Source organism: Pleurodeles waltl, chromosome 6 (genome assembly GCF_031143425.1).
Source record: "Pleurodeles waltl isolate 20211129_DDA chromosome 6, aPleWal1.hap1.20221129, whole genome shotgun sequence".
Taxonomy (NCBI): Eukaryota; Metazoa; Chordata; class Amphibia; order Caudata; family Salamandridae; genus Pleurodeles; species Pleurodeles waltl.
The window spans coordinates 1,696,153,961-1,696,166,528 of record NC_090445.1 but is presented as its reverse complement, the minus strand read 5'-3'; the positions used below and the strand labels follow the sequence as shown (position 1 = coordinate 1,696,166,528).

At 44.1% G+C, this 12,568-nt stretch overlaps 1 protein-coding gene across 2 annotated transcripts in view; it reads right to left on the bottom strand.

Moving 5' to 3' along the window:
• Nucleotides 1–12,568, bottom strand: part of RALGPS1 (Ral GEF with PH domain and SH3 binding motif 1) — a 1,336,836-nt gene that overhangs the window by 751,455 nt on the left and 572,813 nt on the right. For both annotated transcript variants that reach the window (XM_069241780.1, XM_069241778.1), the window contains exon 9: nt 2,837–2,963. In XM_069241780.1, the coding sequence (XP_069097881.1) occupies nt 2,837–2,963 (127 nt within the window). The remainder of the gene's footprint in view (nt 1–2,836; nt 2,964–12,568) is intronic.

The window sequence follows — 12,568 nt, the reverse complement described above, 5'->3', positions numbered from 1 at the left end:
CTGATCTCACCAAGTTTGAGTCATCTAAAGTCACAAATTGCATTGACCACAAATCATGGGCCCTTGGGAGGGGTAGTAACACGTTACAACAGAGGAGAGAGGAGACAAAGACATGGAGGGAAAGCAGAAGTCCAGTGATGGATGCCTTGATATTCTGCAACAATTATATTTTATTTTCGTTATTTTATTACTGTGCTGTAACAGTGAGCTATTGCTTGTTGGCTCTCACCCCATAATAACACACACATAGATATACAATCCGTCAAACGCCCGAGGCTCAGATTTGTTGTCACCCAGAAAAATGTGAACAATCAATATTTGTACTTTGAGCCCATCCTCTCTCTTCCCACTGCCCATGGGGAGCATCACCCAGTAAATCGGTGCAATGTCACTATTGCTAACTGAAATAGCTAAGGATTATTGGCCTTTCTAGCCAGACTTGACTCCAAGACAGATCATTGGACCGGTCCCTGCAGCCGACCCCTAGAAAGACATGTCCTGTGCCACATGCATGCAAAAGGCATGAGAGAGCGCTGTGATGTTGGAAGATGGCACGGCTCAGGGGACACTTCCTGAAATAATTCATTGGCTGTCCCTAACTGCTAAGGATGTGGTGTTGCTGGGCCTACCACGTAAAAAAACAAAGACCTGAGATGACCCCATTACTTTTCTTTGTTTAGCATAGTAAAGGAATCATAGGTATTTGTTCCTCTATGTTTGATAGAAAGTGTCTTCTATCATGCTGTTCCTTCACTGTTCTCCCCTACATAGTTCCTCTCTTCCCTTCACTTCTAGGACAGGAAGTGGTGCCAAGTGTCGCACCAGTGGATCTGGGCGAATTCAATGCGGAAAGGTCTTAGTGCCCTGATAAAGCCACAAGAAAGATCACAACTCAATTACAAACTCTTCTGAAACATTTAACAAGCTGATTTTGTTTCCACAAGTTAAGAAAACAAACATAGGGCCTGATTTATATGATGGCAAATGGGCTACTCCGTCACAACGGCGATGGGTATCTCGTCCGCTGAAATCTAAATACCATTTTTCCTATTGGATTTAGATTTTGGTGGATGGGACAGTGTCCACCAACATCTAAATCAAGCCCATGGTCTTGAATTGAGTAGACTCATGCAGCTCCCTTAGTGCAATGACCTATCTTAATTAACTTTAGTCGAGTTCCTGTGTTCATTCATTTAACAAGATGCTGGGGCTAAGGCACTGCTCAGTGACTCACCCATAGCTTAATTTGTGCTGGTGATTGCAAGTGGTGGGTAGCAGCACTTATTTTTGGGGAATGGCTCTTATGCTTCATCATCAGACTTAGGACCAGATGTATGACACGATTTTGCAGTTGGAAAGTGAGAAAATCCCCGTTTGTGACCGTAAAATCGTCTTGTACTATGTACCATCCCTATATTGCGAGTTGGTATCCTGTTACTGACTCGCAAAATAGGGATTGTGACTTGCAGTAAGGAAGGAGCGCTCCAAGGCCATCCCTTCCTAATTGCTACTCGCAGGCTCATGTACGATTGTTTTGTGACCATGAATGCAGTCGCAAAAAAAATCGCAGTTAACACCAATTTCACATTGGTGCTAACCAGTTCGCAGACGGGAAGGGGTCCCCATGGGTCCCTTCCCGTTTGTGATTGCAGGCAAAAAAAAAATTTAAGAGCACGCATTGGCACTACGGACCACTGCCCACTCTGAAAAAATGAAAAGAAAACTTTCATTTTTATTTTTGAAATGCATCCCGTATTCCTTTAAGGAAAACAGGCTGCAATTAAAAAAAACGTATTTATTAAAAAAGTAGTCGCAGACATGGTGGTCTGCTGAGCCCAGCAGGCCACCAACCCTGTGAGTGCGGCCATTTCCAGTGAGGTCGCAAATTGTGACCTGTCTCATGAATATTAATGAGGCAGGTCCCTTGCAACCCTTTTGGGAATTGCAGACAGTGCTGTTAACACTTTGCAAACAAAATGCAAATTGCGAGTCACAAAACAAAAGGTTGTACATCTGGCCCTAGGATCCAGAGCAAGAGAAAGACAGAAAAGGGAGCAACAAGGAGGAGGAAAAGAAAGAAAGAAAAACATTGACAAAGGGAGAAAGCAGGGGATGAAAAAGAACTTGCAAGAGTGAGGTTAAGAAGAAGGCGGTGTAGGGTCGTGGACGAAAGAAGCTACACTAACCAGCCTGGGTGTTCAGCAACCCTATTAACAGCTCGAGGTTTGTAATACTTATTTCTCCACTGGTAAAGATCCGACCATGAGAAGATCACCCTCTCTACAAGATTCCGATTCATAAACCAAACTCACTCCCTGAGTACGAGAGAAGGATTTCATTCATCCACACTGCTGAATTACTAATGAAGCTAACGTTCTATACTCCTTTGACGCCAACGTACACCCCATGCACTGCTCGCTGATCACCAACCATTGATAGGAGCACACCAGAGATTTAAAACTCTAAATGTATAAGAGCAAAGTAAGTAATACTATACTTTATGGAAAAGAAGTATTACCATTTATAAGACAATAAAAGCAGGTACATCTGAGATCTGTGAAGCTGATAGGAGCAGTAAACACTACTGCAGTTACAGACATAGCCCAGAACAAGACGCGTCTCAGCATTCAACGGGAAAGGCCTAGTGCATATTAAATGCTCCACCGACATTTCTTCCCCCTCATGCACAAACAAAGAGAACCACAAGTTCAACATTTGGTTAGCTCCAGACGCATGTGGTAACCCTTTGGCGACGTATCATTCAAAGGCCGTGAAAGGCTTTCTTTTCAGGCAGGAATACATTTCAAGCAGGCACGGCGGCCATTTTGACACCTACCCAAGTAGGGAATGGTGGGCACCATCTTCAAGCTGCGGATGTACTCCCGCGTCCTCTTGTAATTGTCTTCTTTGGACATTAAGTAATCCAGCTTCTCGAAGGTGGTCTTGTCTTTACGGTTCAAGAGCTAAAAGAGAAAAATGGTTTACAAATTATTATAAAATACAAACAATGTGCGTCAAAAACAATATTGGAACTTCACATTGTTTTTTTTTTTTTTTGTTTTTTTTAAAACTTTATTCCAGTTTTGTAATTTTGTGTGATTAATTTTATACATAAAACATTAAAACCAGATATGTCATTCACTGAGCCTGGGTAATACAGCAAAGTGGGTTTAACCACTCCTAGATTTAAAGTAGTACCCCATAAAGTCAGACAATAATGATTTTAATGTAATTGAGTCTAAAATTAAACTAGAATGTTATTTACTTGTAACTCTGACTGTCTTCTACACTTAACCTCAACATGAACATATGAACTCTTTAAGTATTGTATTTGGTGGCTGGTAGGATACAGCGGGTATAGCGAATAAAACAGTTCATCAGGTTGGGAACCTGACATAAAGATCTCCATGTAATCAGCCAATTACAGATTTGTCTCTTATCCTTAAAGAGCTGGCTCAATGTTTCATCCTTACACCCTTTAGTCGTCTATTTTATTGAGTGCCAATTCACATTTAAGCTTCTGATGAGAAGGAAAGTGGTGGAGGGGGTGAGTGCATGAGGGAGGGTGATGGAGAGATGGTGAGTGAGAGGAAGAGGAGGGCCAGCAGCATGATTTACATGTGGGGAGAAGGACAAAATGTATCTCAGTTTCACATTTAAAGCCCAAGTACATTGGATACATTTGACTGAAAGTCATTCCCTTCAATCAATGGTATACTTATGGCACTTTGTAAGACTGCTTGTTAAATATTTACCAGGTTGCGTGGCGTTCAAACCTTTTTGCATCTGTAACCACCTGAGGCCTTAGTGGCTGAGCCTGCTATAAAAACATATTGCTTTACACCACATGCCACAGGGACAAAAGGCTTGAAATTGCCCAGACACCAACATCTCATAAAGATGTCAAGGAACAGTTTTTGCTACCAATCTGTTAATATCTACATGGACCTGCAGCGCCAACGGGGGTGGAAGGTTTTACCTCCTCATCAGGCCCAGAGGTTTTTTTCTAACTCTGCTGCATCAAAGACATTGTGGAAATTACAGGAGGTGTGAAGTGGTGCCCCACATTTCCCAGTTCTCTCCATTTAAGTTTCTGGAAGACAACGGTTGCCGGAGTTCAGATATGGAAAATGACAAGTGGTAACAAAATTACTGGTATTTAATCCCCAAAATTAATAGGCGTTTTCTAAGTACTGTGGTAATGGCTGTTGGCGATGCTATTACCGGCACAGTCATTACCGCGATATTTATTGTGGAGTTCCTATCAAGCCTAAAATCATAGACGTAGGCCTAACTATTAATTTCTCGGTGGACCACATCAAACTAATCCTCAAGGTAGAAACACGTTAAAAGCTGCACAAACACAGGACAGGAAGTTATCAAACAAAGCTTCACCAGAAGAAAATATCCTTTGTTCTGCACTCCTCATAACCTCAAACGTAAAACAGAATTGGATGTTGGTTCTTGTTGTAGTCAGAGTGAATCCAATGATAATCTACAGCACACACTCGATGGATAACCTTGTGTTAAACAAGGTAACCACAGACCTGATTAGAGAATGTGGGCAACAGAGCCAATGACAGGCAGCTTTCCCACGAAGTATAAGAAGGTCTTCCAAGGCATACAGTCTATGGTAAAAGCTCTGGTACAATCAAGAGAGCTTTATGAACCCTGCTGGCCGGATCCCCGAAAAGAGGCTGTCAGCAAATCAAGATGCAACAGCCTGCTAGATCTCGGCCAACAGAAAGCGTGGATCCACCTTTCTCATTGCGATCTCACTCATCTGCCCACAGAGATACAACACATGTTTCAGACACTCTGCCTAATCTACAAAGTCCTTCACCTAAACTCCACCAGAGAGCTGACTTGTGTGTCATCACAGTAGATCCCCGGTGCTATGCAGTGAAGTAAAGCTGAGTCTGGAAATTTTAAATCTTCAACAATCATTTTAGGATATGCCCAAAAAGACACCTGAACTGTGACACGTCCCATCCATCATCTTTCAAAATAACTGAGCATCAATTTCTTTAAAAACACCTCGTTGGAAGGCCCTGACCTCTTCTTTCTGTAAGACAGTTGACCAAGTATGTTGGACACAGGAGCAGGTCTCCCATTTTCAGCAGTCCCCCTAATAAACAACGTCCATTTCCCAGCCCAGCATTTAAACAATTAACTTGCAGAGAAGAGCAAGCACCATGGCAATCTACAGTGAAGAGCATCCTGACAATCTACAGAGAACACCATGACAACCTACAATGAAGAGCATCCTGTCAATATACAGAGAGCGCCATGACAACCTACAGTGAAGAGCATCCTGACAATCTACAGAGAACACCATGACAACCTACAATGAAGAGCATCCTGTCAATATACAGAGAGCGCCATGACAACCTACAGAGAAGAACATCATGGCAATATGCAGAGAAGAGCACCCTGGCAATCTAAAGAGAAGTACACCATGGTAACCTACAGTGAAGAGCACCCTGGCAATCTACAGAGAGGAACACCATGGCAACCAGCGGAAAAGAGCACCATTGCAACTTACATAGAAGAACACCATGCCAACCGAGAGTGAACAGCATCTTGGCAGTCTACAGATAAGAACACCATGGCAACCTACACAGTAGAGCACCATAGCAACCTACAGTGAAAAGCACCCTGGAAATCTACTGAGAAGAGCACCTCGACAACCTACAGAGAAGAGCATCTAGGCAATCTACAGAGAGAAGAGCATCCTGTCAATCTACTGAGAAGAGCACCTTGACAACCTACAGAGTGGAGCACCATGGCAACCTAGAGGGAACACAATGACTAAGCAGGCAGGACTGAGAACACACCTGAAAAGCCACAGTAATATCTGCATATGCCTATAACATGACTTCACAGCAACTACCATCAGGTCAATGGAGTTGAGAGAGAGAGGCCCTCAGAGCTTTGCGCCATGGCTCAGCATGCAGATGAGAAACTATAGCGGACTTTGCACCCACTCATCCTGTGTTACTCCCTGAGGATTAGGGCTTCCGGTCTTATGGTATTTTTTTGGGCCCATTCCATGTCAAGATGGAAATATGTAATTGTGGTTTGTTTTTAAAAGTCCTCGGTTGAGACCTGTGACCAAAGACGGCCTAGACTGACATTTGCTTTCATTTCTCACATGCACTGCACACAGTTTATTGCCTGAACCCTAAAAAAGCCATAAATGTCTTTTTTGAGTGATATATTCATGTGCGAAGGAGGCTGGGAGAAATTACTTTTTTACTGGAGGACATGTGCTACAAATTTGCCAAATGTCATGCTCTGTGCGTTCTACTGGCCAGCCAATCAGGGCAAGGGAGGTCTCGCTTGCACCAATAGAGACACTTGACATCATACAGAATTAGAACAAATACAGGTTTTTTTACCGCCTATAGAGTCCCAAGTTGGATACCATTGAATGAATAGCTCACCCATAAACAGCAATGCTGCCATCATTTTGTGATGTTACGCAACTGATTGTGCACACAGAACGTTCCCTAGGAAAACCCACACATATTTGGTATTGCTGGGCTACAGACATTTAGGACAATATTTATTTCTTAGCCTTCCAGAATTTATGTCAGTCCATTTGAGAATTGCAAATAAAATCATGCAAATTTGTTCAAAAAAGCAAAATATGCCCACATTTTTCATTCTAAGTTCAGGATGCAGAAAGATATTGATGCTGGGTTTGCACCAATATGTATCAATGAAGGGAAATAAAACATGCAGGTTGTTTGGGTACACGTTGAGACCAAAAGGGTATATGTGTTTCAACAATCTAAGGCTGATATTTCTTTTTTTTAACTCCAGCAAAGAGGTGGGTAAACACCTCGGAGTGAAAGGGTTAAGTGAAAAAGAACACATTTAAAAAGAATGTCATGGAGGTAAAAGAGCCACGTCATTTAGCACAGGGATGCTCAACGGTTCAGGAGAAATATTTCACAAGAGGTCCAGGTTCATAAAGGTAGGTTTAAAAAGTTGGAAATCTGTACATAGAAGAAAATTGGTACATTTGAGGCAAATTTCTGAATTTTAGGAAATTCCCACAGAATTTGAGGGGCATGCCTGGAAAATTATAACAGCCGTACTTTTCCAAGACTCTGGAAATGTGTAAATATTTGCACTTGGAGAATTTAGAATAAGTGTTCAATTCAACAAATATAAAACAAGTGTGGCTGTGCATTCGCATATTTAACTGTTGTTTTCTTTCCCTCCAAGTGAAATCTGGTCTTTCCCATCTGAAGAACTCTTTCCCCTATGTCCCTGTTAGGTTTTAAAGTTTTCCTTATCTATTCCCACACAAACAATGAAGTTACTCACAACTTTACAGATGTAAATTTGTGCTAATTTCCAGGGAGGGAAAGTACATGCAAATTGTTGATTAATATCAAAAATAGTGCGCACCTGTGAGCATTCCCCAACTTTTACAAGTGGACAGACGCTCTTAAATCCACCCCACATCTAAGGTTGTTCCTACTGAAATTACTCTATGCAGGCGTGAGTACTACATTTATAAATGCGTTTTGCGCTATTAAAAGTCTACAAGTCTGGAGTATAGGGAAAAGTGGGCATTTTGAGTACCTACTCTGAATGTAGGTGCACAAAGATCTTAAGCTTTAGTCCTAGCTTGAGAAGGTATTCTGTTCCTGCCCAAATCTCCTTTCACTGATGAGCCTGGAAGCAGACTGGATGGAGAAGCACATCCATCTTCAAGGTAAAGTAATATCTTCTGCCCTGCAGGGAATGGAAACTTGGAAGGTATGTGTGGCCTAAGGCAGCATCAGCAGTAACCGTGGTGGATATCTAAATGTTTGCATTGTAGTAAATTCTACCAGGTCATAGCTGTGACCTTCAGCTGTGAATGTCAAATACAAATGTCCCTTCAGATAAGCAATTAAACATGCCATATGGAATATGTGGAACCACATGTAGAAAAGCTAAAAGTTAAATAACGTTACTTCCCACACATGAATCTATCATTCTTCAGAAAAGCAGATTTCTTGTTAAAAAAACTGCATGTGTGTAATTCTCCCCAAGATTGTGTTTTATTGTGTTTTTCTTGCGCCCACCCTTACCACGCTAGAGTACAATCGTATACAGTTACACAGTTAGAATACATTGAAGCCACACATCACTTTTTCCGTCCCTGCAGTCTGTTTATTCGATTTTAAAGGATATACGCTGAGCTAGCATTCTTAGGTTTTGTGCACCGTGTAATTTATGAATCTCTCTGAAAAAGAAATTCCTTGAAAAATAAATCACAGCTTTGATGGAAAAAGCAGACCACCGGATTTCAATGTTACTTCAACCCACGGTAGAATATTCGGATATGATGCTGTGCTCAGCAACGTTTACACATGTAGCCTGGCTAGCTTTGGAATCCTACAGCTTGAATTCTGTAAATGCGAGTGCTCAAATTTAAGAAAGTCAGAACCGCAATATACATAAACCCAGTAAAATGTTTAACAAACATTGATATATTAACAAAATATTAAAAGCATCTTGAAATGACAAAAATACTTCAAGAACTTGCACGAATAAGAAGTAGAGATCTAGAGTTTAATTCAGGCACTGTATTTGGGCATTAGAGGGTTCAGGTCCCAAGAAAAGTTTTCAAAGCTTAATGTTGCTTTTTTCCTGTCTAATGTAAATTTGAAAAAAAGTTTATATCATAAAAATTAGTTAACAGCTGGCATGACTTGTTTTAAATGTCAAAGTGAGCTGTTTGTAGACCTACTACGTTTGCTAACATATTTACTATTTTTATATCTAAATAGTTTTTGTAGCACTTGTAATTTTAGGCTCTTTGAGAGATACAAAACTATTAAATATTGTGAAAAAACGGATGCCTTTATAATGTGGACCAGAGGTGAGAAGAAACAGTATTCCTCTTTATACCTGACTTGTGAGGAGCTAATGCTATTTTTGGCAACCATAAGGTATTCAATGCTTACTTTGAAAGGCTTTGCTTGAGCCTCCTTCATCTGTTTGTTCCATTTCCTCTAGAGGTTGAGATATTGTAAATCACATCCTGGATCTGCACAGCAGTATTTTAGTCTCACCATTTTTCTGTTGGTTGTTTGGGTGTGTCTGTAGACCTCCAGTGAAATGCATGAAGGATTATTTTACATCGAAATCAGTTACAGAACCAGCACGGAGGGGAGTGATCGTTGACAAAAGATTCCGTAAAATGGAAGCTACATAAGATGGCCGCATACTAGCGAGGCTCAGTTCCCCTAATCGCTTCAATCCCTAAACATCCGGCCAACCATCCGACATATTAACGCCACGAAACACGATGGCATACAGAAACAAGCAGGAACCCCGTTGAGCCATCTGTCGAGTCTGGGGGAGGGTGATAAGCGAAATGCTGTACTGCGGCCTGGTGGTGAGGAGACCCGAGATCGTGCGCTGATTTGTGGTGCTGCGGTGCTTCATATTTAGAGGGGACCTCCATGCCGTTGTTGCTACGACTCTTCGTGACGAGGGGAGATACGACTGAGGAGAGAGGCCCGGGGTCAGCTGAAGATCCCGTCTGAATGTGCAGTGCTGGCGGCAGACAGGAGAGAGAAGGCCCGCCGGGACGGCCCGACCGCGAGGGAGCAAAGGAAGGGTGACAATTAAGAATTAAAGTCGGCCCAGCGGCCTCAGGAGAAAGATGAGTGACCACTGGTGCTGCCGTGGCTGGGGACTGAGTGAACCAGAGACGAGGCTCATGATCTACAAATTGGTGGCCCGAGCGCCCCCACCCCTCCTGCTTAAGGGCCCTGGGGGGAAGACTCGGAGGGCCTCTCTCGTGGGGGTTGAGGGTGTAAAGGGCCCAGCAGGTCAGCAGTCGGGTTGGACATTCTGGAGTGGGGCACGCAGCGCTCGCCGGAAGAAGCAGAGGCTGCCGGAAATACCAAAGGCCACGGAGGCCTGTGACGAGACCTGAAGGCGATGACCTTTGGGGCCCTAGGTCTCTCCTCCTTGCCTCTCTGGCCTGAGATGATGCCCAGTAGGCAACAAACAAGAGGAATTGGACGATCCCCGCTTAGCTGAGAGATCAGCAAAACTTCAAGGGTGGTAGTTAACGAAGTCCCTGGGCCTTCCTGGAGTGACAGACCCAGCTCAGGCGGGGGGGAGCCAAAATTGATATACCACGAATTGCAGTGGCTGCCGAGAGAACCCCCTGGCTGACGAGTGAATAGAGACTCACACTGTCACCTCCTGACTTGGGGAATCATGACTGCTGTGCAGAGGGTAGGGGCCCTCAGCGATACCAGGTACAGAGTGACCTCGAGAGAGGGTAGTGATCCTATCTCTCCCACACTGATGCACGGAGCCCACAGGTCACGGCTCACCCAGAGAGGAAAAGCAGTAATACCGCTCATATAGAGTTGGGGGCTGCATGGTGGGTCAAACCGACAGGCTGCAGAGAGAATTTTCATACTTCTCAGGCTGGCGGCGGCGAGTACTGAGCTAGCACCCCCCACTTTCCTCTCCTGTTGCTTCCAGAGATGGGACATTTGGCCCAACAAAAATGATAGACCTGAGGTGTAGCCATCACTGGGGGTAGAGGCGGAAGGGCAGTGCAACAAACCAAGCTGGACAAATATACTATACCAAAGGTGACTGCCGAGGCACAGGGACCCCTAGAGCTGGGCATGGCGTCGCCGGCGCTGGCCATGGCCGAGACAGGGCCTCCTACGCTCCATTATGTTATGGAGGCCATCCACTGAGTCTGTGCCTCCCTGGAGTCTAGAATTGACTCAGTGACATGGGAAGTAGCTCTTTTACGAGCTGACCTCTGCAATCTGGGTACCGCCTCCCTCCAGGCAGACACCAACACTTTAAAGAACCAAGTCAGCAAGCTACAAGCGCTCACTACTAATCTACAGGCCAAACTAGAGGACTATAAGGGCCAATCTAGGCGGAATAATATTCGGATCGTGGGGGTCCCTGAGAGATCCAAGGGGCCCGCGGTCGATGTGTTTGTCGAAGATCTCATCCCCTCAGGAATTGCAACCTAGAGGACTCTCCAAGTTCTTCTCCGTGGAGCATGCACACCGAGTTCCTGGCATGGCTCCCCGTCCGGGAGCACCGCCTCATCCAATCATCGCCAGATTGTTTTATTTTTTAGATCAAAATGTGATCTTGCAAATGACGCAAGCTGCTCTACCTGCCCACTATGACAACGCAAAGATAATCTTCTTTCTGGACTTGACGATGCAGGTGCAGCAACAGAGGCATAATTTTCTGGAAGTAAAAAGAGCTCTACGAGAATGTGAAATTAAATACTCAATGATCTTTCCAGCCAAACTGCGAATAGTCGCCAAAGGGAAAACATGGTACTTTGAGATGCCGATGGACGCCTGGAACTGGCCTGAGGGCTGGCGCATGGCGGGGAAACCGCAGAGGAAGTCAAGAGCAGGATGATGGCTCTAACGGATTGACAAGACATCAGAAAAGACTGGTGATGACCCACAAGAGAATCGGAGCACTACACTGGAAATGACAGCGACCTAAAGTCCTCCTTAAAGATCCGAAATTGAACAGCTTTCTTTGAGAAACTATGTATTCTATATTCCACTTTCTTTGCTTTCTAGACTGCATAAGGATGGCGGGTAAGATGGAACACGGGCCCCTCGGCTCCATAAATGATTGGAAGTAAACGCCAGGCATGACAGTGTTGCCATACTGTATGGCCTGGTAGAAATAAGGTATAATCTTTTGCTATTAGGGTGAAGCATAGGATTCTTGGCAACATCCACCTCACGTTTAATATGTTGGGTTGGGGCGACAGGCACTCTGCAGAGTTGGGAAGGTGGGTAGTTTTAGATCCACCATGCAGGGAGGCAAGGAGGGGGAACGGTTTGACTATGCTGTAAGTTGGTTGTTTGAAATGTTATTATGTTTGATCTGCAGCATACTAACACTACCACGGCCCAGACCCCTTCCCTGCTACACCGTTATAAAAAACAAGTGGCTCCAGCTTGCCAACACACATGGACATTTAGGTCCTTGCTCCCTTCTCCCTGGGTTAATGGCACATACTCTCCTAGATATTAAATTGCTATCTTGGAATGTCAATGGACAGGGGGATAAATTAAAGAGGGGAGTAGTGCTTCAATATTTAAAAAGACATGCCCCGGATGTTGTTCTCCTTCGAGAGACACACTTATGCAGAAACAAATAGCGAGCCCTGGATCGCATGATGGCCCATACAGGATACACCTCAGGCTCTCGAGGAGTTGGTATTCTTTTACGCACATCCTGGCCCTTTACAATCAAACACGCATGGATGGATAGATATGGTAGATATGCAGCAGTCACCGGGCCATGGGATGAGACCACGCTAAACATAGTTTCGGTGTATATTCCGCCATGCCTACATGCTGATGCCTATGCTGAACTCAAGTGTTTTGCTCTTGAAGCTCCCAAACGGAGAACTCCTTATGGGAGGAGACGTTAATGTAACGCAGTGCAAGCTGAAAGACTGATGGCCACCTAGACAGGTGGTCCAACCTCGCCACTCACTTCCAGGCTTTCTGACAGCAATGGAGCTTGT